This window comes from Talpa europaea, assembly GCF_964194135.1.
Source record: "Talpa europaea genome assembly, chromosome: 2".
NCBI classification, from domain to species: domain Eukaryota; kingdom Metazoa; phylum Chordata; class Mammalia; order Eulipotyphla; family Talpidae; genus Talpa; species Talpa europaea.
This window is the reverse complement of record NC_140068.1, coordinates 109,959,919-109,981,973: the sequence shown is the minus strand read 5'-3', so window position 1 is coordinate 109,981,973 and position 22,055 is coordinate 109,959,919. Positions and strand designations below refer to the sequence as shown.

General features: G+C 48.9%; 2 protein-coding genes across 3 annotated transcripts in view; both read left to right on the top strand.

The window, feature by feature from the left end:
• Positions 1 to 22,055, top strand: part of LOC311188230 (class I histocompatibility antigen, Gogo-OKO alpha chain-like) — a gene marked incomplete at both ends in the record, with an annotated part of 867,329 nt that overhangs the window by 50,181 nt on the left and 795,093 nt on the right. The window lies entirely within an intron of this gene.
• Positions 8,336 to 21,923, top strand: ABCF1 (ATP binding cassette subfamily F member 1; the record flags this gene model as incomplete). Of its 2 annotated transcripts, XM_084228969.1 has the most annotated exons (25): positions 8,336 to 8,413; positions 12,626 to 12,672; positions 12,840 to 12,938; positions 13,048 to 13,177; positions 13,321 to 13,358; positions 13,441 to 13,545; positions 14,162 to 14,236; positions 14,317 to 14,430; positions 15,796 to 15,897; positions 16,119 to 16,241; positions 16,634 to 16,734; positions 16,824 to 16,909; positions 17,152 to 17,291; positions 17,378 to 17,526; positions 17,762 to 17,845; positions 18,038 to 18,162; positions 18,370 to 18,482; positions 18,895 to 19,066; positions 19,191 to 19,265; positions 19,390 to 19,460; positions 20,788 to 20,820; positions 20,900 to 21,068; positions 21,280 to 21,344; positions 21,555 to 21,627; positions 21,757 to 21,923. In XM_084228969.1, the coding sequence occupies exons 1-25, from the start codon at positions 8,341 to 8,343 to the stop codon at positions 21,921 to 21,923; spliced, it is 2,529 nt and encodes an 842-aa protein (XP_084085095.1). In that variant the 5' UTR covers positions 8,336 to 8,340. The 2 variants fall into 2 exon arrangements, with proteins under 2 accessions (XP_084085095.1, XP_084085096.1); XM_084228970.1 differs by lacking the exon at positions 15,796 to 15,897.

Genomic DNA, 22,055 nt, shown 5'->3' with positions numbered 1-22,055 from the left:
GCAGAAGGGAGAGGATCTGGAGCACTTGGGGCCCTGAAGGACATGGGACCTGTGTCCTAAGAAGCCTTTGAAGAGTTTTAGATGGAGAAGCATCAGGGCTTAGATTGGTTTTTCAGAAACATCAGCTCTGGACCTGACCAAGCTTAAACCTTAAGACTAGAAGTTTGAGCCATCCAGGCGAGTCCTGGTGGTGACATGCACTGGAGACACAGGGCTGGAGAAAAGTGGGCATTTGGAAATAAGGGGTCAAATGAGTATTTTAGGTTTCTCGGGCTAGTTCTGGCTGATATCTGCTAAGTGCCATTTAAAGAGGAAAGGTTTGGGGAAAAAATCGGCAGAATGACTTAATTTGCTTTTGGGATGGTTGAATCTAAGCTGAATTTTTAAGATATCCAAAGAATGTAAAGAGAAAACTTAGTTTTTCCTCCTGCCTGAGGAAAAACCCAGTTCTTAGTTTCTTCCCTGTGAGTGTCCTTTACTAGCCACACAGCATCCTTCCCTTCTTGCCACGTGTGCGGCTTTACCTGACAATAACGCCAGCTGGCTGTCCTACAATTCAATTAAATTCTGACAATATGTTCCAAAGATAGGTAGAGAGCTGGTTCCCACAAGACTCCCCTTCCTCTCCCCCCAGCACACACTTCAGGTGCCAGTCAAAAGCTCAGCTTGTAACCTATACCTCTGACCAACCGCCTAGAGACAGGTTATACTCACCCTCCCCTTGAGTTGGGCTAGTGTACTAGCTCACAGCACTTAGGGACACATTTAACATTTACTGTTTACTAAAGGATATGCTAAAGGATGCAATGAATGCCAGGTGATATACATAGTGTAAGGTCTGGGAGAGTCCCAAGGGCAGAGGAACTTCTGTCCCTGTGGAGTGGGGTGCTTCAGACAGCGTGGTTGTGTTCACCCACCTGAAAGCCCCAAAAACCCCATTCCCCATACCCCCACATACATACTACTGTAATTTGATAGTTTTCTCATAAATACAATCAAATTCTAACTCCATTCCTAGCCCCTCACCCCTCTGCAGGATGAAGGGAGGGGCAGAAAATTCCATCGTTTCTGATCATGACTTGATCTTTCTGATTACCAGTCCCCATTCAGGAATCCACCCAGAATCACCTCAATAGAATAAAAAATGCTCTTAATGTTTTCATCACTTGGTAATTTGCAAGGGTTTCAGGAGCTCTGTAGCAGAAACTGGGGGCAAATTATACACATATATATACAGTACATCCACATACCTACTCTTTTACACAGTGAGATATAAAGTAGGAGGATGAAATTTAATGTATAGATTTGATAATCATATTAAAACTAGAAATATAAACCTGAGTTATCGCTATGTAGAGGCTGGTGGAAGCCATGAGCATAGATAGTTTCACTCACTCTAAATAGTAGGCCCTGACTATGGCCCAGTTTATCAGATTTAGGTTCAACTGTAACAGAAACCAAAATTAGTTTTAAAACAAGATAGGTTATTTCTCTTCCAAATCAAGAGGTAAGCAGTCCAAGGAAATCATGGCAATCAGGGCCTCCCTGGTAGCCTAAGGGTCTAGTCTCAGCGCTATCACCTCTCGGTTCTAAGTTCAACTCCAGCCAGGGAGCTAAACCACCTGGCCAGGCAGACCTCTCCTGTCTTGCCTGCTGCTCCCCTCACCAGTGTATTTCAGTGATCCACCTGTTCTGTTCCCCACTCTGTCTCTGGTGAACCCTCTCACCCACCACACCTCTGGCCTACACCCCAGTTCTTCTACACATAAATCTTAAAAAAAAAAAAAAAAAAGGCATGACAATCAGCATCACGGGTCCTCAGGAGTTCAGAAGGCCTCTTCCCTGCAGCATTCAGCTCCACCATTCCTGATGTCTGTCCCTCCTACTCACAGTCCAAAGTGAAACTCTAACTTGCATCCATACTCCAAGATTCAGGAGGAAGAAGGGCAAAGGACACCAGCCACTTGGCAGGAAATTTCCCTAAAGCTAAAAAAGGTCTTAAATTTACATGCCACTGGCCATACATAGTCCTATGAGTGAGGTTCAGAAAACTATTCACACAGCCATAAGTTAAGCAAATATTGGACTTCAGCTGGTGAAAATGTTAGGGTGGGATGAACCTCCTCTACTACCCACTCAATGCTAAAATTTAGGGGTGAGTAAACTGGAGAACAAAAAATGCCAATGCCCCCCAGCCAAAGACCCTTGAGAACACACCTAGTAAAGTCAAAGTTGGATTTATTCGTTGGGAGCAGCAGGTGAGACAGGAGAGGTCTCTGCGCCATGTGGGTTGCTCCCTGGCCAGCCAGGAATCGAACTCTCGCAGTGGCTTCAGATAACTTGATAGTGCTGTCTTTAACTCCTGTGCCACCAGGGAGGCACTGGGTTTATTCTTTGCAGAGGTCTGATTAAGAGAGGGTGAGAAATGACAAGATTGGGGTTTGTCTTAGGTGATTTAGGGGAAAGTTCCAAGAAGCAAATCATTCTGGATTGGGTGCTTTCAGGAACGAGGGCAATTCTATGATCACATGTATTAGTTAATCTCAATTAGAAGGGAAAAATGAAACATAGCAAAACTGTAACTGGTAAGAAAGCATTCATGCATTCATTTTAGCAGAGAGGGGCCTATTTAGTATTTAAAGTTTACAGAATAACCTTGTTTTTTGTCTGTGCTTAGACAAGATCATGAACTTTGACCTATATCACCACTGATGGACCTTGTCTGACATTGGAGTCCTGTGAGATTATGGTCTAGCTGTTAAGGTCAGGTCAGTTCCTAGTTGTCAGTCACTTTAAAAAAAAATTTATTTATTTATGCATATAAGAACTGGGGTACAGACCAGAGGTGCAAGGGATGAGAGGATTCACAAGAGACAGAGCGGGGAACAGAACAGGCAGACTGAAATACACTGCTGAGGGGAGCAGCAGGTGAGACAGGAGAGATCTGTTGTGCCATGTGAGCAGCTTCTTGGCCAGCTGGGGATCGAACTTCTGTGGCAGAAGTTGTGGATATCTTCACAGTGATGTGCTTAACCCCTTGCTCCACCAGGGATGCACTGTCAGGTGTTTTTTCTCAATAGTAAGCAAACATGTAGGTTGTGATTAATGATATAAATGAAGAAATGAGGTACTATATAGAGAATAATAGTTGGGAAGTTGCTCAAGATGTGGGGTGTAGGTCAGAGGTACGGGGAGGAGGTGAGAGGATTTCACCAGAGACAGAGTGGGAAGCAGAACAGGCAGACTGACTGAAATACACTGCTGAGGGGAGCAGCAAGTCAGGAGAGGCAAGTCAGGAGAGGTCTGATGTGCCATGTGGGTCACCTCCCTGGCCAGCTGGGCATCAAATTTGTGCTGCAGTGGCTGGGGGTAGCTTCACAGTGCTGTGGCTTAACCCCTTGCACCACCAGGGAGGCCCCCAGGACTTAGTTTTGGGGACCTCTGTCATTTCATGGCCAAGTGAAGACAGATAAGGATAAGCCTCCTGGAGGAGTGAGGAGGGATGACTAGAGAGGCAGGGAGATATCTGGGTGTAGTGTCTTCTGGGTGTTTGCTCTGTGCCCAGTGCCAAACTTTGTACACATTGTCTTAGTAAGGCTTCACATTCATTCAAAGAATATTTCAGTAACTACTCTGGGCCAGGGACTGTTTTAGGATCTGGGCACATTTCAATGAAAAGGACATAACCCCTCCATGTGTAGTGCTTATGGTCTAGTGAAAATGACAGAGTGTAGGTATGTGTGTAATGTGTAATGAAATCTTTTTTTTAAGCTTTTTTTTATTTATTTATACAAGAACTGGGGTACAAGCCAGAGGCGCCAGAGGGTGAGAGAATTCACCAGAGTCAGAGCGGAGATCAGAGCAGGCAGACTGACGAAGTACACTGCTGAGGGGAGCAGCGGGCGGCAGGAGAGGTCTGTGTGCCGTGTGGGACCCTCACCGGGTGGCTGGGGATCCAACGGCACTGCAGAGGCTGCGGGCAGCTTCACAACCCAGCGCCCAAATGCTGCGCCGCCGGGGAAGTTCCCTGTAATGAAATTTTGATAGTAAAAGGTACTTAGAAGAAAAACTGAGTAAAAGAGAGGGTTGGGGAGTGACAAGTGGAAGAGAATACTACAATTGATAGTGCTTCCTGGAGGAGGTAGCAGGTCTAAATTAAATGAGAAAGCAACCAACCATATGCCTATGGGGAAGTGTATTCCAGAACTAGGGAACAGCAAGGGCAAAGGCCCTGAAGCAGGAATGAGTTTGATATATATAAAGTAAAATAGAAGCCAGTGTGGTTCGACTGTGGGGGAATGAGATCAGGAAGCTTGACAGGCACCTGGTCATAAAGAGCCCTGTAAACCAAATAAAGCATTTAGATTTTATTCTGAGTATTTTGAGCAATGATTCATGTTTAAAACTCACTACTGACTGTAGGTATGAAAGTTAGACTAGACAATGGGAATGACAGCAGGGAAACAAGTTAGGAGGCTGCTTTGGTGTTTCCAGGGAAAGAGATGGTGGCTTGGTCCGAAGTAGAGGTGGAGAGACGTAGGTAGAGTGGGGATGTTTTCAAATCTCATCTGAGGGCCTCCCAGGTGGCACAGTGCTGTGAAGCTGTCCACAGCCTCTGCAGCGCGGGTTCGATTCCTGGCTGGCCAATGAGATAACCATATGGCGTGGCAGACCTCTCCTGTCTCACCTGCTGCAGCCCTCAACATTGCTTTGGGTCCATCTGCCTGTTCTTTTTCTGGTGAATTTTCTCATCCTCCCACACCTCTGGCCTGTATAAATAAATAAATATTTAAAAAACTCACTTGATGGCAACTCCATCTTTCTAGTTGCTCTGGATACATTGGCATCATCCTTTGTTTCTTTGATCATACCTGATATCAATTCACTAACAAAACCTGCGGATTCTTTTTTCAATGTCCAGAAACCAGCCCCTTTTGCCACTTCTATTATTGTAACAAGGTGGTCCCCAGGAAAAGGGGAGGTTCTAGGTTCCCTGTCCCACCCAAAGGAAGGTGGAGCTGAGCAGGGAGGAGAAGAAGCTGGACAGGAGACTGAAAAAGGAAGAAAACAGGATGGAGAGCAAGAAGGACACCTGAAGAAGGCACAAGGAGCAGAGAGACATGTGAAGAAACTATGTTTGCTTCTTGGTCCTGGACTGGTTGACATAGATGTGGGTGAGAGACCCGTGGGGAGGTTAACAATGACAGCTTTATCTTGATTTTATCTTTATCTTTGATTTTGCTCTTTTCCTCCCAGACTTGTTTGATTGCTTCTGATCCTTTCCTATGGGTCCCTGCTAGAAAGTGCTTTAGATTTAGGGCAGGCTTTTGGGCCCTGCTTTGGGCCAACCCTGTTTGGCTAAACATTTACCCACAAGGAGATGGTAACTTTGAGTGCTTAATTTGGAAACTATATTCTTTGTTTTTTCTGTATTTCACACTAATTGTATTAAAATTCCTTTCCATTAAAGATCTATGTTTTGTGTTGATGTGGCAGATGGCAGAACCTATTTAGAGTGGGCAGGTTTGGGGGCTCTGGGGTGCCCCTTCCCCTGCCCTATAACGTTATCACCCTGGTGTGAGTCATCATCACCTCACAGGTCTCCCTGTTCTACCATTCCTCCCTGTCCTTTGCCAGCTACACAGCACAGCCCCCAAAGTCATCCTTCTAACATTTAGTTCACTCCTTTGTGGTGACTTCCATTTTAGTTAAGAGTACACGCCAGATATTTCAGATGTCCTGAAAGACCGTTCCCACTACAGACCTTGCTGTGCTTCTGTTCGCAGTTCCAACAACCTCTTGCTCACTCACGCCACTCCAACCCCACTGAGTTCCTAGCTGTCTGTTCCTCATATATGCCAAGCACAATCTTGCTCTAGGGCACTGGTCTAATTGCTCTCATGCTAGAATGGCTCTCTGGAAATTCTGTGAAGCCAAAATTCCACCTTCAAGGAGTTACTTGAATTTTGGCTCACTGAGGCCTCATGAATATTATGTTTATTTTTTAATTTTTTTAAAAAGATTTATTTATTTATACAAACACTGGGTACAGTCAGAAGCACAGGAGGGTGAGAGAATTCACCAGAGCCAGAGCGGGGAGCAGAGCAGGCAGAAGGACCGAAGTACACTGCTGAGGGGAGCAGCGGGCGGCAGGAGAGGTCTGCGCGCCATGCGGGACCCTCCTCTGGTGGCCGTGGCTGGGAGCAGCCGGGGATCGAACCGGCGCTGCAGAGGCTGCAGGCAGCTTCACAACCCAGCGCTCAACCGCTGCGCCACCAGGGAGGCCCAGCATTCTGTTTATTACAACCTGTTCTGCTGATACTTTTTTTTTTCAAAATCTTTTTATATTTTTTATTTATTTATGCATACAAAAACTGGAGAGTAGTCCAGAAGTGGGAGGGGGGAGGTTTGAGAGAATTCACCAGAGACAGAGTGGGGAACAGCACAGGCAGACTGACTGAAATACACTGCTGAGGGGAGCAGCAGTCGAGAAAGGAGAGGTCTGCTGCACCATGTGGGTAGCTCCCTGGCCAGGGATTGAACTCATGCCGCAGTGGCTGGTGATATCTTGATAGTGCTGAGACTTAACCCCTGTGCCTCCAGGGAGACCCCTGCTGATACATTTGGCCTTAATCTATATTACTTTTTCCATGGTACTATCTCCCCAGCTAGAAATGTAAGCAGAGTGGGCATTCCTGGTGGCACAAGGGGTTAAGTCGCAGCAGTATGAAGCTATCCATAACCACTGCAGCACAAGTTCAATCCCCAACCAGGGGATTGTCTCTCCTGTCTTGCCAGCTGCTCCCCTTGGCAGTGCATTTCAGTCAGTCTCCCTGTTCTGTTCCCCACTCTGTCTCTGGTGAATCCTCTCACATACACCCCTGCACCTCTGGCCTGTACCCCAGTTCTTATATGCATAAATAAATAAAAATTTTTAAAAATCACACTTTAGAAATCTAAGCAGAGTCTTTTATTTTATTCAGTGACATCCCAAGAACCTAGAAGAATGCCTTGCCCTCTTGAATGCCTGACATTCATTCACTGAGTGAGTGAATGAAGCAGACATGGCTTGCTGATGAGGAGGGGCAATGAAGAGAGAGGATGACCTTTCAATTTTGGTCCAAGTAACGATGAAAGGTGGCACAATTTCTTGGTGTAAGGAAACCTGGAAGAGACATGGAATTGAGAAGTAAAAACGAGAGCTCACTTTTGTGCATCTCAATTTGAGATTTTATTAGACAACTTCAGGAAGTTCAGTAAAGAGTTGGATTCATGAACCTGGAACTTAGGGCAGAAGTTGAGACCAATAAGACACATATGGGGATCTCCATCAGCTATGGATGGTATTTAAAGTTATGAGTCATAGGTAATAAATCTAGTAAAGAAGAATGTTGAAGAATGAGGCCCAAGTCCAGGAAGGAGAGCAACCTATGAGAGGGAAAGGGAAAGATCAGAGTCCCTGACGCAAAAAAGGAGGGAATGAACATCTCTCTCAAGAGCTGCTGGGAGAGTGGGTAGGGTAAGGATCAAGAGTTGGCCCCAATCTGTTAATCTTGGCAAGACTGGATTCATGAATTGGTGGGGACAAAAGCATGACTATATGGGTTTAAGAAGAGAATGGGATCTGATATGGCTTTGGGAGTTAGTCTGCTAACTTGCTCCCAGCCTATTAAATGGTAGAGTTGGAAGTGAACCAAATCTTGTGACGATGATTTGATGGGTGTGTGTTAAAACGTAAGCAAAGTGTACACTTTGCAGTTCATCGCCTCTATTGTATGTAGTTTATTGTGTGTCAGTTTTACCTCAGTAAGGCTGTTTTGAAATGGGGGGGGGGGGGAACAAATTCCATTGCATCATGATTTCTGCTCGTTCTGGTAGAGTTCCTTATTTACAATTGTAACCTTAGGGATTTTGTGACATCACAACACTAACCTAATAAGGCCTCTTCCTGAGCGCCTTTCTGCCCCTAATCACACGTAAGGGGTTGGTAGAATGTAGCTTTTTTTCCTAACGTGGGCGATTGCTCCAATCCGCCCTAGACCAAATATTATATTTATTCTTTGGTCTTGCGGCACTGCAAAGTCACGCGGTCAGGCTTCCCGGGCTGTCATAAAAGCTGTGCTAACGCGACCAGAGCAAGTTGACGCGGGCTCCGCCCCCTTGCAGGCCCCGCCTCCTCCGGCCTCGGGCACGCCCCCGAGGTGACGTTACCACGAGCACGTGCGCCGCTGGGGGCGGGGCTGGCCTCGTCCGCGTCCAGAGTCAACCCGTTCCGGGCCCCACGCTGCCGGAAGCGGAAATAGAACCGGCGCCGCCACAGTAGCCGCAACTGCCACCGCGATGCCGAAGGGACCCAAGCAGCAGCCGCCGGAGCCCGAGTGGATCGGGGACGGGGAGAGCACGAGCCCCACAGGTGAGGCCGATGGGCAGGGAGGGAAGGAGCGGGGCTGAGGAAGGGAGAGGAGAGGGCGCTGGTCAGAGGCGAGGGTCACGGGCGCGAGGCGGCCCAGGCCCTGAGGGGGCTACTGCGCATGCGTGCAGTGGGCGCGGGCGGCGCTGGCCCCTGCAGGGGTGGGCTTCGGGTGGGGAGTGCAGACAGGGTGCCGGGGTGCTGCGCGGGCTTCGGTGGGACCGGGCGGAAGATGAAGAGGAGCATATGGCACCGAGGGAGAGATGGCGAGAAATGAGAAGGGCCTCCTTTCTCTTTTGGACATCTTGCCCCACCACGCTGTGTATTTCCCGGCCCACAGGAATGTCTGAGCTGCGCCTCACGCCCTCCCCCGGCCCCGCGGTGCGCGCGCTCGCACTTTCTCGGGGGCCGTGATTCCATCTGCTGCTCAGGTGACGACTCCTACCTGAGCTCTTCCCTGCGCCGCCCTTCTGACTCAACCGGAGCAAGTGTGTAGCTGCTAGGTGTTGCAATGGGGGTTAAGATTACTGAAAAGCAGCGAATGTTTGTTAAGCTTCAGTTTTTAATTAAGCACCATATAAACTGCTTTGGGGAGGAGAGAGGAGAAAAACAACATCCTCCCAGGCGTCAGTAGTTCAAGGGGGAGGTTAAATGACTACAAATTGTTACAGAAGGTACATAGTGAGTAATTTTACAAACATTTATTGGATGCCTACTGTATACCTGGTACTGTGCAAAGGAATTGGGAAGGTAGTGATAAAAGCTAGGCCTTGTCTTGAAGGGCACCCCTTCTCTAGTGGAGGGATCAAAACAGTAATCAGATGCCTGTTTTTGAGAATGCTGTGGCACGGGAGAAGTGAGGCAAGGTATTTAACTGAGACAGGTGGGGAGGAGTTCCCACAAAACCTTTCAGGAATATGTGGTAATTGAATTCATTCTTGAATGATAAATATGATCTAGTAAGGAGAAGCGCATTCGAAGCAGAGGGAGAAGTTTGTGTAAAGGTAGAGATGTGGCTGAGTTTGGCTGGTTCTCAGTATCGAGTGACTTTCCCAGTAGGGTGTGATAGCGTTGGAAAGATGTGCAGGAGGCAGATAATGAATACTGTGATATGCTCTTCTAAGAAGTTTGATCTTAAAGACCTTAGAAGGAGGACCCATTGACATGCATAAGGATAATGTAAGTGCCTGTGGTGAAGTGTGTGAGGAATGATCTGATCAGCTCACCCTGATGGTACAGAATGGCTTGAGTTGGGCAAAAATGAAGGCAGGGAGACCATGTAGGAAGCTCTGGCAATGATTAGGTGAGAAGTGGTAAGAGAATAGGCCAAGGCAGTGAAGACTAAGAACTGGGCAAGAACTGGGAACTGACCCAGTGACAGAAGAAGAATTAAGGATGACACTAAGTAACTCAGTGAATAGTAGACTATTTTTTTTTAAAGATTTATTTATGCATACAAGAACTGGGGTACAGGCCAGAGGTGTGGGGAGGAGTGAAAGGATTCACCTGAGAAAGAGTAGGGAGTAGAACAGGCAGATGCACTGAAATATACTGCTGGAGGGAAGTAGTGGACGAAACAGGAGAGGTCTGCTGTGCCATGTGAGTAGCTCCCTGGCTGGAGATCGAACTCCTGCTGCAGTGGCTGTAGATAGCTTCATAGGTTGCGTCTCAACCTCTTGCACTACCAGGGAGGCTGAATAGTAAACTATTAATTGAAAGCAGTAATAGGCTATAGGATGGAAGTGAGAAGAGGTAAGATTAGTGTTTGAATGTCGAGTTGGAGTTTTCTGGGAAACATCTAGGAGATGGTCAGGAGAGGGCTTGTTTGGTGACTGTGGAGAAAAATCTAGCCTAGAAGTAAAGAGACAAGTGAGTGTAGTTGAAGTTTGGATGTGGAGGAGTGCCCTGGAGATTGTGCAGAATGGAGCAAAAAGTGGGCAGAATGTAGGAACCCAAAAGATCGCCAGCAATTCAGGGAGATGATGTGAAGGAGGCTGACGAGGTGAGACTGAGGAAGACAGAGACTATAGCCAGACAAGCTGGAGGCAGAGCAGCAGGATCCCTGGAGTCAGGTGGTAGGAAAGAAGTAAAAGAATCAAAAGCCTGGTAGTATGGGATGTTGCGGTGAAGTCAGACAAAGTAAGGACTAAAAAAAAAGGCTTTTGGAATCAACTGCAATTTCAGTGAAAGGATTCATTGGGAAATGTGTCCAAATCAGATTGCAGCTGTTCACAAAGGAATGAGACAGGAGGAAGTGGGGCTAGTGTAGACTACGCTTTGGAACTCAGTGAAGGCAAGGATACACAGTAATTGGGGGAGGAGATGGTAATGTTAAGGGGGCTGTTTTATTTGGCTCTGCTGGGAGCAGCTTGAGTGATGTGCTAAAGGGGAGGAGCCCTTAGGAGGAGAAATGGATGCACATTTACTTCAACCACATTTACCCTTTTTCTGATCCTTAGTGATTACATTTTTTCACAGTTAGATCTGTGTACCATCTTTTCTCTCCATACAGTAAGGATCAGAGTGATGTTTAAAGTACAAAAGAGAGTTAAAAGGAAGAGAGGTGGTATAGTTGTGGTAGACTTCGGGAGAAATTAAGTGTGCGGGCTGAGTCACTCCTCGGTGTTAGGGTGAGATGATGTTGTCACCTCTTCTTATGTGGTCTTTCTTAATGTGTTTAGGAGTAGACTCTTTGGAATAGTACATAGAACTTCTCATTATTTCTCCTGTACATCTTTTCAGCCCCACCACACTAGTCACTCAGTATTGGGATTAGGTTTTATATATGTCCTGGGAGGAGGACACAGATCAAGCAGAGACAGCTTTAAGCCTGCCTTGGACTTAATCAAGGAACAAGAACAAGCCAGTGTTTAGAACACAGTGTGGGTGGGGAACTAGAGCAGGAAAGTTACAATAGGGCCTTTTTGGTCTGTGGAATTCTAAATTATAGCAATTGTCCTTATCTAGCTCCATTTTTTTGGCATAGTAGATGCTCAGTAAAACTTGCCTGGATAGGGCCTCCCCGGTGGCGCAGCGGTTGAGCGCTGGGTTGCGAAGCTGCCCGCAGCCTCTGGGGCGCCGGTTCGATCCCCGGCTGCTCCCCGGCCACCTGAGGAGGGTCCCACATGGCGCGCAGACCTCTCCTGCCGCCCGCTGCTCCCCTCAGCAGTGTACTTCGGTCCTTCTGCCTGCTCTGCTCCCCGCTCTGGCTCTGGTGAATTCTCTCTCCCTCCCGCCTTCTGACTGTACCCAGTGCATGTATAAACAAACAAACAAACAAACAAACAAATAAATAAATAAAATAAAACATGCCTCTAAAAAAAACAAAAAAACTTGCCTGGATAAGTGAGTACTGTGGACTACATGGAATCTTGGTCTGAGAATACTAAATGTGATAGATGGCAAAGGGCCACAGATTACAGGAGCGCTTCTGGGTAGCATTTGCAGTGGATACATGGCATGGTTTGGAGGAAAATACGCAAATAGGAGGACAGGACTCAAAAGAAAAATCTGAGGCTGCTGGTTGCCCCCCAGAATGCTGGGGAGAGAGGGACTAAAGGGAGATGGACATAGTCCCTGCCTTCAAGGAAACAAGGATAGAGAGAAGGGGGAGCTGGACCTTGTTCAGTCGGTAACCTTTCAGTGACTTCCCACTTTGCTCTCGGGGAACGCAAGCCAAACAGTCTCCCGGGTCACTCTCTAGGGTAAAAGGCTGATGCAGCTAAATATAGAGCAGTGTGATTTGGGCTGAGCGCTCTGCGAGCACATGTTCTTTTACTCACCAGACAGCTCTTCCCACATGGCCTGCTGGTTTCACAAATGACACTTCCCGGGGGAATTCATTTCCTCACCTTATCTTTCCCCCATGGGTGGGCAGGGTAGGGAAAGGGAGCCTTTTCTACCAGTATAGCATACCGAATTAGTAAATGGTGCCACCAGCCCGACTAATTTTACTTGCTGAAAACATAGACATCTCTGAATACTCTTACTTCCTACCTCTGCCTTTACCCTGTGAATTCTGCTTCTCTACCTCCACTGCCTCCCTGGACTAAGCCACTGTTGTCTGTATTATAGGACAGTGCAGAGTTTTAAGCAGTGATAGTGGAGCTAGGAAAATAGTAAAATAGGGTGAAAGCCACTAAAAGTTTTGCAGGGGAGCTCAGACTGCTTTGAAATTTGCATATAAACATTTACAGTGTATCCTTAACCTTCTAGACAGAGTGGTGAAGAAAGGAAAGAAGGACAAGAAGACCAAAAAAACGGTGAGGAAATGAGGGTTAGCAATGAGAAATGATGCTAAGCAAATATGGCCACGTGAGGAAGGGGGAGGGTCCAAGAGAAGAAGGAAAGTAGGTCGAGGGTGGAATGTGGGGCAGAGGGCTTGATTGGTCTCTGAGCCATGCTGACCTCGTCTTGACTCCTTTTATAGTTCTTTGAGGAGCTGGCAGTAGAAGACAAGCAGGCGGAGGAGGAAGAGCGAGTGCTCAAGGAGAAGGAGCAGCAGCAGCAACAACAGCAGCAGCAGCAGGTACAAGCGTCGGGCTCTCCAGTCCCTCTCCAGCCCACATGGGTTCACCTCAGCTGATGGGCGAGGGGTGCAGGAGGGGCCTGGGCTTCATTCTCTTTTACTTTAACAGCAAAAAAAAAAGCGAGATACCCGGAAAGGCCGGCGGAAGAAGGATGTGGATAATGATGATGGAGAGGAGAAAGAGCTCATGGAGCGCCTCAAGAAGCTCTCGGTGCCTGCCAGTGATGAAGAAGATGAGGGTGAGCCACTGAGGGGACATGGGCACCGGGAATCCCTAGCCATGGGGAGAGTGGGGCTTCACTCCTCTTCTTGGAGTTGGGTTAGACTGAGGAGCCAGGCATCATAATTCCCTTTCCTACCATGTCTTCCCCTGTCATTTCAGTGCCTGCTCCGGTACCCCGCGGAGGGAAGAAGAGCAAGGTAAGTTGGCTGTGCAGGAGACAGAGATCCCCTGGATGCAACCTGGGCCTCCCACTGACTTCTCTGACTTTTCATTCTCCAGGGTGGAAATGTTTTTGCAGCCCTGATTCAGGATCAGAGTGAGGAAGAGGAAGAAGAAAAACATCCTCCCAAACCTGCCAAACTAGAGAAGAATCGGATCAATAAGGTGAAAACCTTGGCTCTGCCAGTCACCACCTGCCACGTGACACCTCTGGCATTGGTGTGGTAATTCCCTGGCTCGTTTTCCTGCTTTTCAACTAGCTATTCTGGGCCACACTTGCTTGTGATGTCAAAATAAACTTTTTTAAAAAATAGTTTTTTTAATCACTTATAAATCTACAGTGACTATTATTGTTTCTAAACTCAAATCGAAAAGACCCTTGAGTCTGTTTTTTCACTGGGACCCTTCTGTGGGCTTACGTGAGACTATTCTGAACGTCTTGGCCTCCAGACTGACTGTGTTGACACCTTTGTTCTGTATGTTGTGTCTTCTCCCCTCTCAGTCCCCATTTGTTACCTCTTCCCAAGATATACCCTCTCAGTGAAGCCTTCCAGGGCTCAGGCCGTGAGCCACATTGCTTACTTCCCTGACCCACAGTCCCTTAGCTCTGCTGATCTTCTGCAGTTATCTCTTTACGGTCTAATCTCCGGCTGGCGGCTGAGGTTTTTCTGGGTCTTATTTTTTTCTGTAGCTTTGCCTAGTATAGTTAACTCCTAGACTCCCTTGATGTGCTTGCTAAGCCATAGAGTCCCAAATTGATGCGTGTGTATGTCTCCTCCAGGCTGTGTCTGAAGAACAACAACCAGGACTCAAGGGCAAAAAGGGGAAGGAAGGGAAGTCAAAGGGGAAGGTCAAGGTAAGAGAGTCTGGGCAAGAGGAGATGCTGGGTCTCAGGGATCAGCATTTCATCAGGCCTGTTGTCTTTTTCCCTGTTAGCCTCAAAATAAATTTGCTGCTCTGGACAACGAAGAAGAGGAGGATGAAGAGGAAATAACCAAAGAAAAGGAGCCACCCAAACAAGGAAAGGAGAAAGCTAAAAAAGTAGAGCAGGTGTGTGTTGTGTTGGGTGGAGGCACTGGGGCTCTGGTCCTTGTGGGGTACCAGGGTCTGGGGCTGCCGTTAATCCAGAGCAGGAATTGGTAAATGATTTTAATGTTGTGGAGCATGTACAGTCTCTCTGATCGTTTATTATTATTACTATTACTTTTTTTAAAGATTTTTTTATTTATGCATACAAGAACTGGGGGGCAGGCCAGAGGTACCAGGGGTGAGAGGATTCACCAGAGACAGAGTGGGGAACAGAACAGGCAGATTTGAAATACACTGCTGAGGGAAGCAGCGGGGGAAGCAGGAGAGGTCTGATGTGCCAGGTGGGTTGCTCCCTGCCCGGGGATTGAACTCATGTCACAGTGGCTACAGATAGCTTCATAGGTTGCGTCTTAACCCCTTGCACAACCAGGGAAACCGCTGATCCTTTTTTTAAAAAAAAAAAATGCTCTTTGAGGGCCTCCCCTGGTGGCGCAGGCGGTTGAGCGCAACGCCGTGAAGCTGTCTGCAGCCTCTGCAGCGCTGGTTTGATCCCAGCCGGCCGGCGAGGGTCCCACGTGGCGCAGCAGACTCTGCTTTCTCGCCCGCTGCTCCCCTCCACAGTGTATTTCGTCAGTCTGCCTGTTCTGTTCCCCACTCTGTCTCTGGTGAATCCTCTCACCCTCCCACGCATCTGGCCTGTACTCTGGTTCTTGTATTAATTAATTAATTAGGAAAAAAACACAACTCTTTGAAAATGTGAAAAGTATTCATTCCCAGGCTGTGAAAACAGGTGTCAGGTCAGATTTGGCCGAAGGGCCATCATTTCCAGTCCCTGAGCAGAGAGGAAGGGACACTGTGCTGGCCTCATGATCTGGCTTCTGACTGGCACTCACTAGCTGCAACTTTGAACACCTCTTCCTGCCTCTTTGGGTCTCAGTTATCTCATCTGTGTGATACAGGAGTGTGTAGTGATCTATAGTCACCTCCACCACTTTCTAATTCTGTGATTCTGTTGGATTTTTCTCCGGCTGCATCCTAATGGCATGTAAACTGTAGAAGTCAAAACCTCACTTGATATTTGAGAAGAACCTATTTCATTTATCCTGCCCTCAAGTACATCATGTTGGCAGTTCCATTTACAGCTACGCATCCACTGCTGCACTTCACACACTTACTCATGCCGTCCACCTTGTGCCACCCTGATGGCAGAAATGATGGAAGGCTGCATGGAGATTGGGGGCGGGGGTGAGAATGAGGAGGACTCTTCAAGATATCTCACCCCTCTGGGTGGAGAAGGAAAGAGCTGACTGTGGAACTAGGGAGATGGATGACATGAAGTAGTTTTGAAAGAGAACCGTCATTTTTTTAATCATCTGGTTCTTTCAGGGTTCAGAGGAGGAAGGAGAGGAGGAGGAAGAAGGGGAGTGTAAGGCTGATGATCCCTATGCTCACCTTAGTAAAAAGGAAAAGAAAAAGCGGAAGAAACAGGTAAGTCTCTGGGTTCTAAGTGGTCAGGGTTGGGGGATTTACTTTGTAACGCTTCAGGTAGAGGACATGTGAATTGTGCAACAGGAGGGAGAGTTTTGGGAGCTGTTGCAAGTAAAAAAATTGAGGGTGGGAAGAACTGTGTTTTAGTTTTTGGTGACGTGGGGCTGTCACGTGGTGATGGAAACCTGGTAGTGACCTGGAACATGACTTTTCTTTTTTAGATAGAGTATGAGCGTCAGGTGGCTTCATTAAAAGCAGCCAATGCTGCAGAGAATGATTTCTCCGTGTCGCAAGCAGAGATGTCCTCCCGCCAAGCCATGTTAGAGAATGCATCTGACATTAAGGTAAGGTCTGGGGAGGGGAGCCCTTCCAGCCGCTTCACCCAGGTAAGTTCCAGTTCTCTCCTGTCCCGGGATGGCCAAGGCAACCCAGGAAGCGGGGTGAGTAGTTCAGGCCCCTGGCAAGAAAGCTTGGAGGTGTTTGCCACACCCCAAATTCTGCCAACTTGAATGAGAAGATAGAAGTAGAGAGGCCTACCCTTGGCAGGAAGTAGGCTGGGCTGCTCTAGGATTTGGGGAACTCCCATCACAGGGAACGGGATTGACTGTGGTGTGAGAAAAGGGGACATGCCAGAGGTGTGGGTTCATCCGAGGCTTCTCTGCAGAAGCTGCAGCTTCTGTCTGAAAGGGAGAATTCTCACACACCCCTCCCTCCCTCTGCCACTCCATTCCTGCAGCTGGAGAAGTTCAGCATCTCTGCCCATGGCAAGGAGCTGTTCGTCAACGCAGACCTGTACATTGTGGCGGGCCGCCGCTACGGGCTGGTGGGCCCCAATGGGTGAGGAGAGGAGCAGCTGGAGGGAGGACAGGGAGGGGCCGGGAGATTTCTCAGTTGGGGAGCTGGTCTTGATCACGCTCATTCTCCAGCAAGGGCAAGACCACTCTCCTGAAACACATCGCCAACCGGGCCTTGAGCATCCCTCCCAACATTGATGTGTTGCTGTGTGAGCAGGGTGAGGCTATGGTGGGAAAGGGATTTGGTGGGTGAAACTGGGGGACTTGAGGGCTGGGCAATTGGACTGGAGCATGGGTGCTAAAGGAAAGGGGGAGAGGACTGAGGGACAGGACTAGGGGGTGTTTTGTTTGGAACAAGCACAAATCATGGGGTGGGGGGTTAGGCAACCAGAAATGGAACTTGAAGGGAAGAGGCAGTAGCAGCCTTGGGCGTGTCCTGACTCTGACCTCCGCCCCTCAGAGGTGGTTGCAGACGAGACGCCTGCTGTACAGGCTGTTCTTCGAGCTGACACCAAGAGGTTGAAGCTGCTGGAGGAGGAGCGTCGGCTCCAGGGACTGCTGGAGCAGGGGGATGACACAGCTGCCGAGAGACTAGAGAAGGTAGAGGAGATGGCGCAGGGGACACGAGCTAAGACTTGGGGATTCCTAGGCCCTTTGGACATGTGTCCTCTTCTCCCTCCTCCCAGGTGTATGAGGAATTGCGGGCTATGGGGGCAGCGGCTGCAGAGGCCAAAGCCCGGCGGATCCTGGCTGGTCTGGGTTTTGACCCTGAGATGCAGAATCGGCCCACACAGAAGTTCTCGGGGGGCTGGCGCATGCGTGTCTCCCTGGCCAGGTGGGCTGCCAACCTTACCACCCTTCCAGCCTGAGCCCACCAAGGCCCTTTTCCTTCTAACCATTGTACCCAGGCCCATAGGAAGGTTCCAGACTAACGTATCTCTGCCTGGGAGTATTTTTTATCAATATCTTCTGCTCGGAACTTCTATGATCTTAGGCTCCACCTACCATAGGCTTCTCTGGGGCTTTCTGAACCAGGATCTTCCTCCCTGACACTTTTGCGCCCCCTCTAGGGCGCTGTTCATGGAGCCCACACTGTTGATGTTGGACGAGCCCACTAACCACCTGGACCTCAACGCCGTCATCTGGCTCAATAAGTGAGTTGCCCTCGATACGCAGTTGCCATTGGTTCTCGTTCTGCCCTTGTTACCTCTGACTCTTCTCCGCTGTCCTCTTGACAGCTCTTGGTGCATCTCTTCCTCCCTCCCTGCCACTATTGTCGTCTGCTTCCCCTCACTTTACCCTAGCTTGACCATTGTGATTTTTCCACATTCTTCTCTAAAACCCAGCTACCTCCAGGGCTGGCGGAAGACATTGCTCATCGTCTCTCACGACCAGGGCTTCCTGGATGACGTCTGCACCGACATTATCCACCTCGATGCCCAGCGGCTGCATTACTACAGGGGCAATTACAGTAAGTAGGTTGGTTTGTGAGTGGAGTGGAGAAAAGTGATGAGCCTTGAGAAGGTCCTTGAGGGCAGGGCCCAAAGGGATGTGGTAATAAGCAAAATCTTTTCAGGACTCTAGTCAGCGATGCCAGCCCCCATCCTCTCCATTCCTGGTGGTCCCTCTGCTAGACAGTAGGATAACCCTTGATGCCTCTCCCGCTTTCCTGTCCTAGTGACCTTCAAGAAGATGTACCAGCAGAAGCAGAAAGAACTATTGAAGCAGTATGAGAAGCAAGAAAAAAAACTAAAGGAACTAAAGGCGGGTGGCAAATCCACGAAGCAGGCGGTATGTACCTGGGGGTCTTCCTGGCCTGGGAGGCTCTTCTCAGGAGAATTGGTGGGGAGATACTTGGGGACACTATAACCTACTTTAGTTTTTCAAAGATTGATTTATTTATGCATAGAAGAACTGGGGGTGTAGGCCAGAGGTGCGAGGGGTGAGAGGATTCACCAGACAGAGTGGGGAACAGAACAGGCAGATCTACTGAAAACACTGCTGAGGGGAGCAGTGGGCAAGACAGGAGAGGTCTGCTGCGCCGTGTGGGCAGCTCCCCGGCCGGGGCTCCAACTCGTGCTGCTGTGGCTGGCGAGAGATTGATAGTGCTGTCTTTAACCCCTGCGCCACCAGGAAGGCCCCCTAACCTACCTTTCAGGGACTGCTGTGAAGTGTGAGGGTGTTTTTTCCTTTCCCCTTCCAGGAAAAACAAACAAAGGAAGCCCTAACTCGAAAGCAGCAGAGGTGCCGACGAAAAAACCAGGATGAAGAGTCACAGGAGGCCCCCGAGCTCCTGAAGCGCCCCAAGGAGTACACTGTACGCTTCACCTTCCCTAACCCCCCGCCGCTCAGCCCTCCTGTGCTGGGCCTGCACGGTGAGCAACTGCAGACCCCAGCAGCACCCCAAGTCCTCTATCCATTGGAGGACCCGTTACTCTTTTTTAGTGCCACAACTTCCAGAGAGACTAAAAGTTAATTGCTGCTTTTCCTGCCTCTCAGGTGTGACATTTGGCTATGAGGGTCAGAAAGCGCTCTTTAAGAACCTGGATTTTGGCATCGACATGGACTCAAGGAGTGAGTGGCTATGGGGTTGCGCGCTTGCATCGCTGGTTCTGCCTGTGTTCCCTCTGGCTCTTTGCCGTGGGAGCCTCGGGACAAGTTCGAGGGGACTTCTTTGACTCCTATCTTCCTTCTGCAGTCTGCATCGTGGGCCCTAATGGTGTGGGGAAGAGCACACTGCTCCTGCTGCTGACAGGCAAGCTGACGCCGGTGAGTCCTGAAGCCAGGAAGGAAGAACCTGAGAGGTGTAAAAATGCAACTGTTCCTCAGAGACTAGAGTCAGGGAGCCCTCTCTGCAGTGGAGTCACCTGCAGAACCCATTGAAGATGATTCACATTCCCAAGAGGCACTGCTGAGAGCAGTCTAGTCCTGTTCAGGGAGGAGAGAATTGAGGTTGAACTGCTCTCCTCTCCCCACACACACGACCCCTCCCTGCTCCCTTGTGCATGGTGTACTCCATGTGTGCATTGTAGAATGATTAGGAAGTGCACAGATCAATTGGTGGATTGCTTTTATGGCGGTTTTTTTTTTTTTTTTATAAAGATTTATTTATGCATATGAGAGCTGGGGTGCAGGCCAGAGGTGCAGGGGAGGTGAGAGGATTCACCAGAGACAGTGGGGAGCAGAACAGATCTACTGAAATACACTGCTGAGGGGAGCAGCAGGCGAGATGGGAAAGGTCTGTTATGCCATGTGGGTTAGCTCCCTGGCCGGGGATCGAACTCAGGCCATTTGCAGTGATAACGCTGGGACTTAACCCCTAGGCCACCAATGAAGCCCACTACTAGTACTTTTTTTTTTTTAAAGATTTATTTATTTATGCATTCAAGAGCTGGGGCACAGGCCAGATGTGTGGGGGGTAAAAGGGAAGAGACAGAGTGGGAAACAGAACAGGCAGATTGACCGAAGTACACTACTAAGGGGAGCAGCGGGCGAGACAGGAGAGGTCTGCTGTGCCATGTGGGTTGCTCCCTGTCTGGCCGGGAATTGAACTTGTGCTGCAGAGGCTGTGGATAGCCTCATAGGTTGCATCCCAACCCCTTCGCCACCAGGGAGGCCCCACTACTAGGACTTTTGCAATGTGTTGCTGTACAGTGCATTTAGAAAGGCTGTATCTATAGTCCATACTCCCTGTGGGACAGTGTTGAGAGGGCCGATCCCTTCACACCCAGAGGGGGTTAGAAAAGTGTTTCTAGTTCTCCTACAATAGACTATCTCTTAACCCACATCTTCAGTGAAAGCCTGAGAATGTTCTGTGAATGAGTCTTGTCAGATGGAAAGTTGGTTCCGGTCTCTACCTTCCTACTTCTGAACCTGCTTTTTTTCTCCCCAGCTGTATTCTCTGACTCTCTTTTGTCCCCACATTCTTCTGATTTCCTGGGTGTGCTTTTATCACATTGTGGAGAACATAGTGTCCCTTTTTTGCACTGACTTTTTCCCAGCCCAGTTGTGGATTGTTCCTGCTTTAGAAACATTGGGATTTGGGGCTGTGGCAACTTTTCCACCTTCTCTGACTTCCCATTTGCTTTCTCTGCAGACTCGTGGGGAAATGAGGAAGAACCACCGGCTGGTAAGTCGACTTTGGGAGCTAGGGAGTAAGCGTTGATTAGTGGAAATGTGACTTCACCGACCACTTCTCTCTCGGGCAGAAAATCGGCTTCTTCAACCAGCAGTATGCAGAGCAGCTGCGCATGGAGGAGACGCCCACAGAATACCTGCAGCGGGGTTTCAACCTGCCCTACCAGGATGCCCGGAAGTGCCTGGGTCGCTTTGGCCTTGAGAGTCATGCCCACACCATCCAGATATGCAAACTCTCTGGTACCATTTTAGGGAGCTGGGGAGGGTCTTTGCCTCCTTAATATTCATGTTTATAGGCTCTATCTACAGGCAGAAAGTAAGCGGGCCCAGGAGATATGGGGGAAGCTGAGCAGGCACACTCAGGGTTTACCTGCAGAAATGTGGACAGTAAAAGGTGTGATGAAGGAACAAGAACAGTGTGTTGGATTGACCTCCTTTTCCTTTGGTACAGGTGGCCAGAAAGCCCGAGTTGTGTTTGCAGAGCTTGCCTGCCGGGAGCCTGATGTCCTCATCTTGGTGAGTGAGCTGGACTGTTGGGGGGTGGGGCAGTTAAGGCTGATGGTAGTGACAGGTGATTGGATCAGTGCTGATCCTCTCAGCCAATGTGTACAGTGCTGGAGGGGGTGGATAAGATGGGAAAAGACAAAGTCTGCCTTCATGAGTAGTTTCATTAGAGAAGATTTAGAAAGGATCATAACTTGTCACTTAATGCCTTTTCCTCTGTAGGACGAGCCCACCAATAACTTGGACATCGAGTCTATCGATGCTCTGGGGGAGGCCATCAACGAATACAAAGGCGGTAAGTCAGCTCAGGCGCCCTCCTTAGGGACCAAATCTAGCATCCTGCAGCTGGGGCTCCCTCCTTTCAGGTTCTGATTTCCCTCTTTCTTCTTTCTGCCTTCCCTCCGTTCTCCCCCTTTCTTCAAAGCTGTCATTGTCGTCAGCCACGATGCCCGACTCATCACAGAAACCAACTGCCAGCTGTGGGTGGTGGAGGAACAGAGTGTTAGCCAGATCGATGGTGATTTCGAGGACTACAAGCGGGAGGTGTTGGAGGCCCTGGGTGAAGTCATGGTCAACCGACCCCGAGAGTGAGCTTTCCTTCCTGGAAGTCTCCCAAGCGTGTGTGGCCTCGAAGTCCCTTGTGTCTCCCTCTCTCCTCGGAAGCCTGTCCCTGGTCTGCAGCTGACCCAGCAATAGGGCATATGACGGCAGAGCATGGTCCTG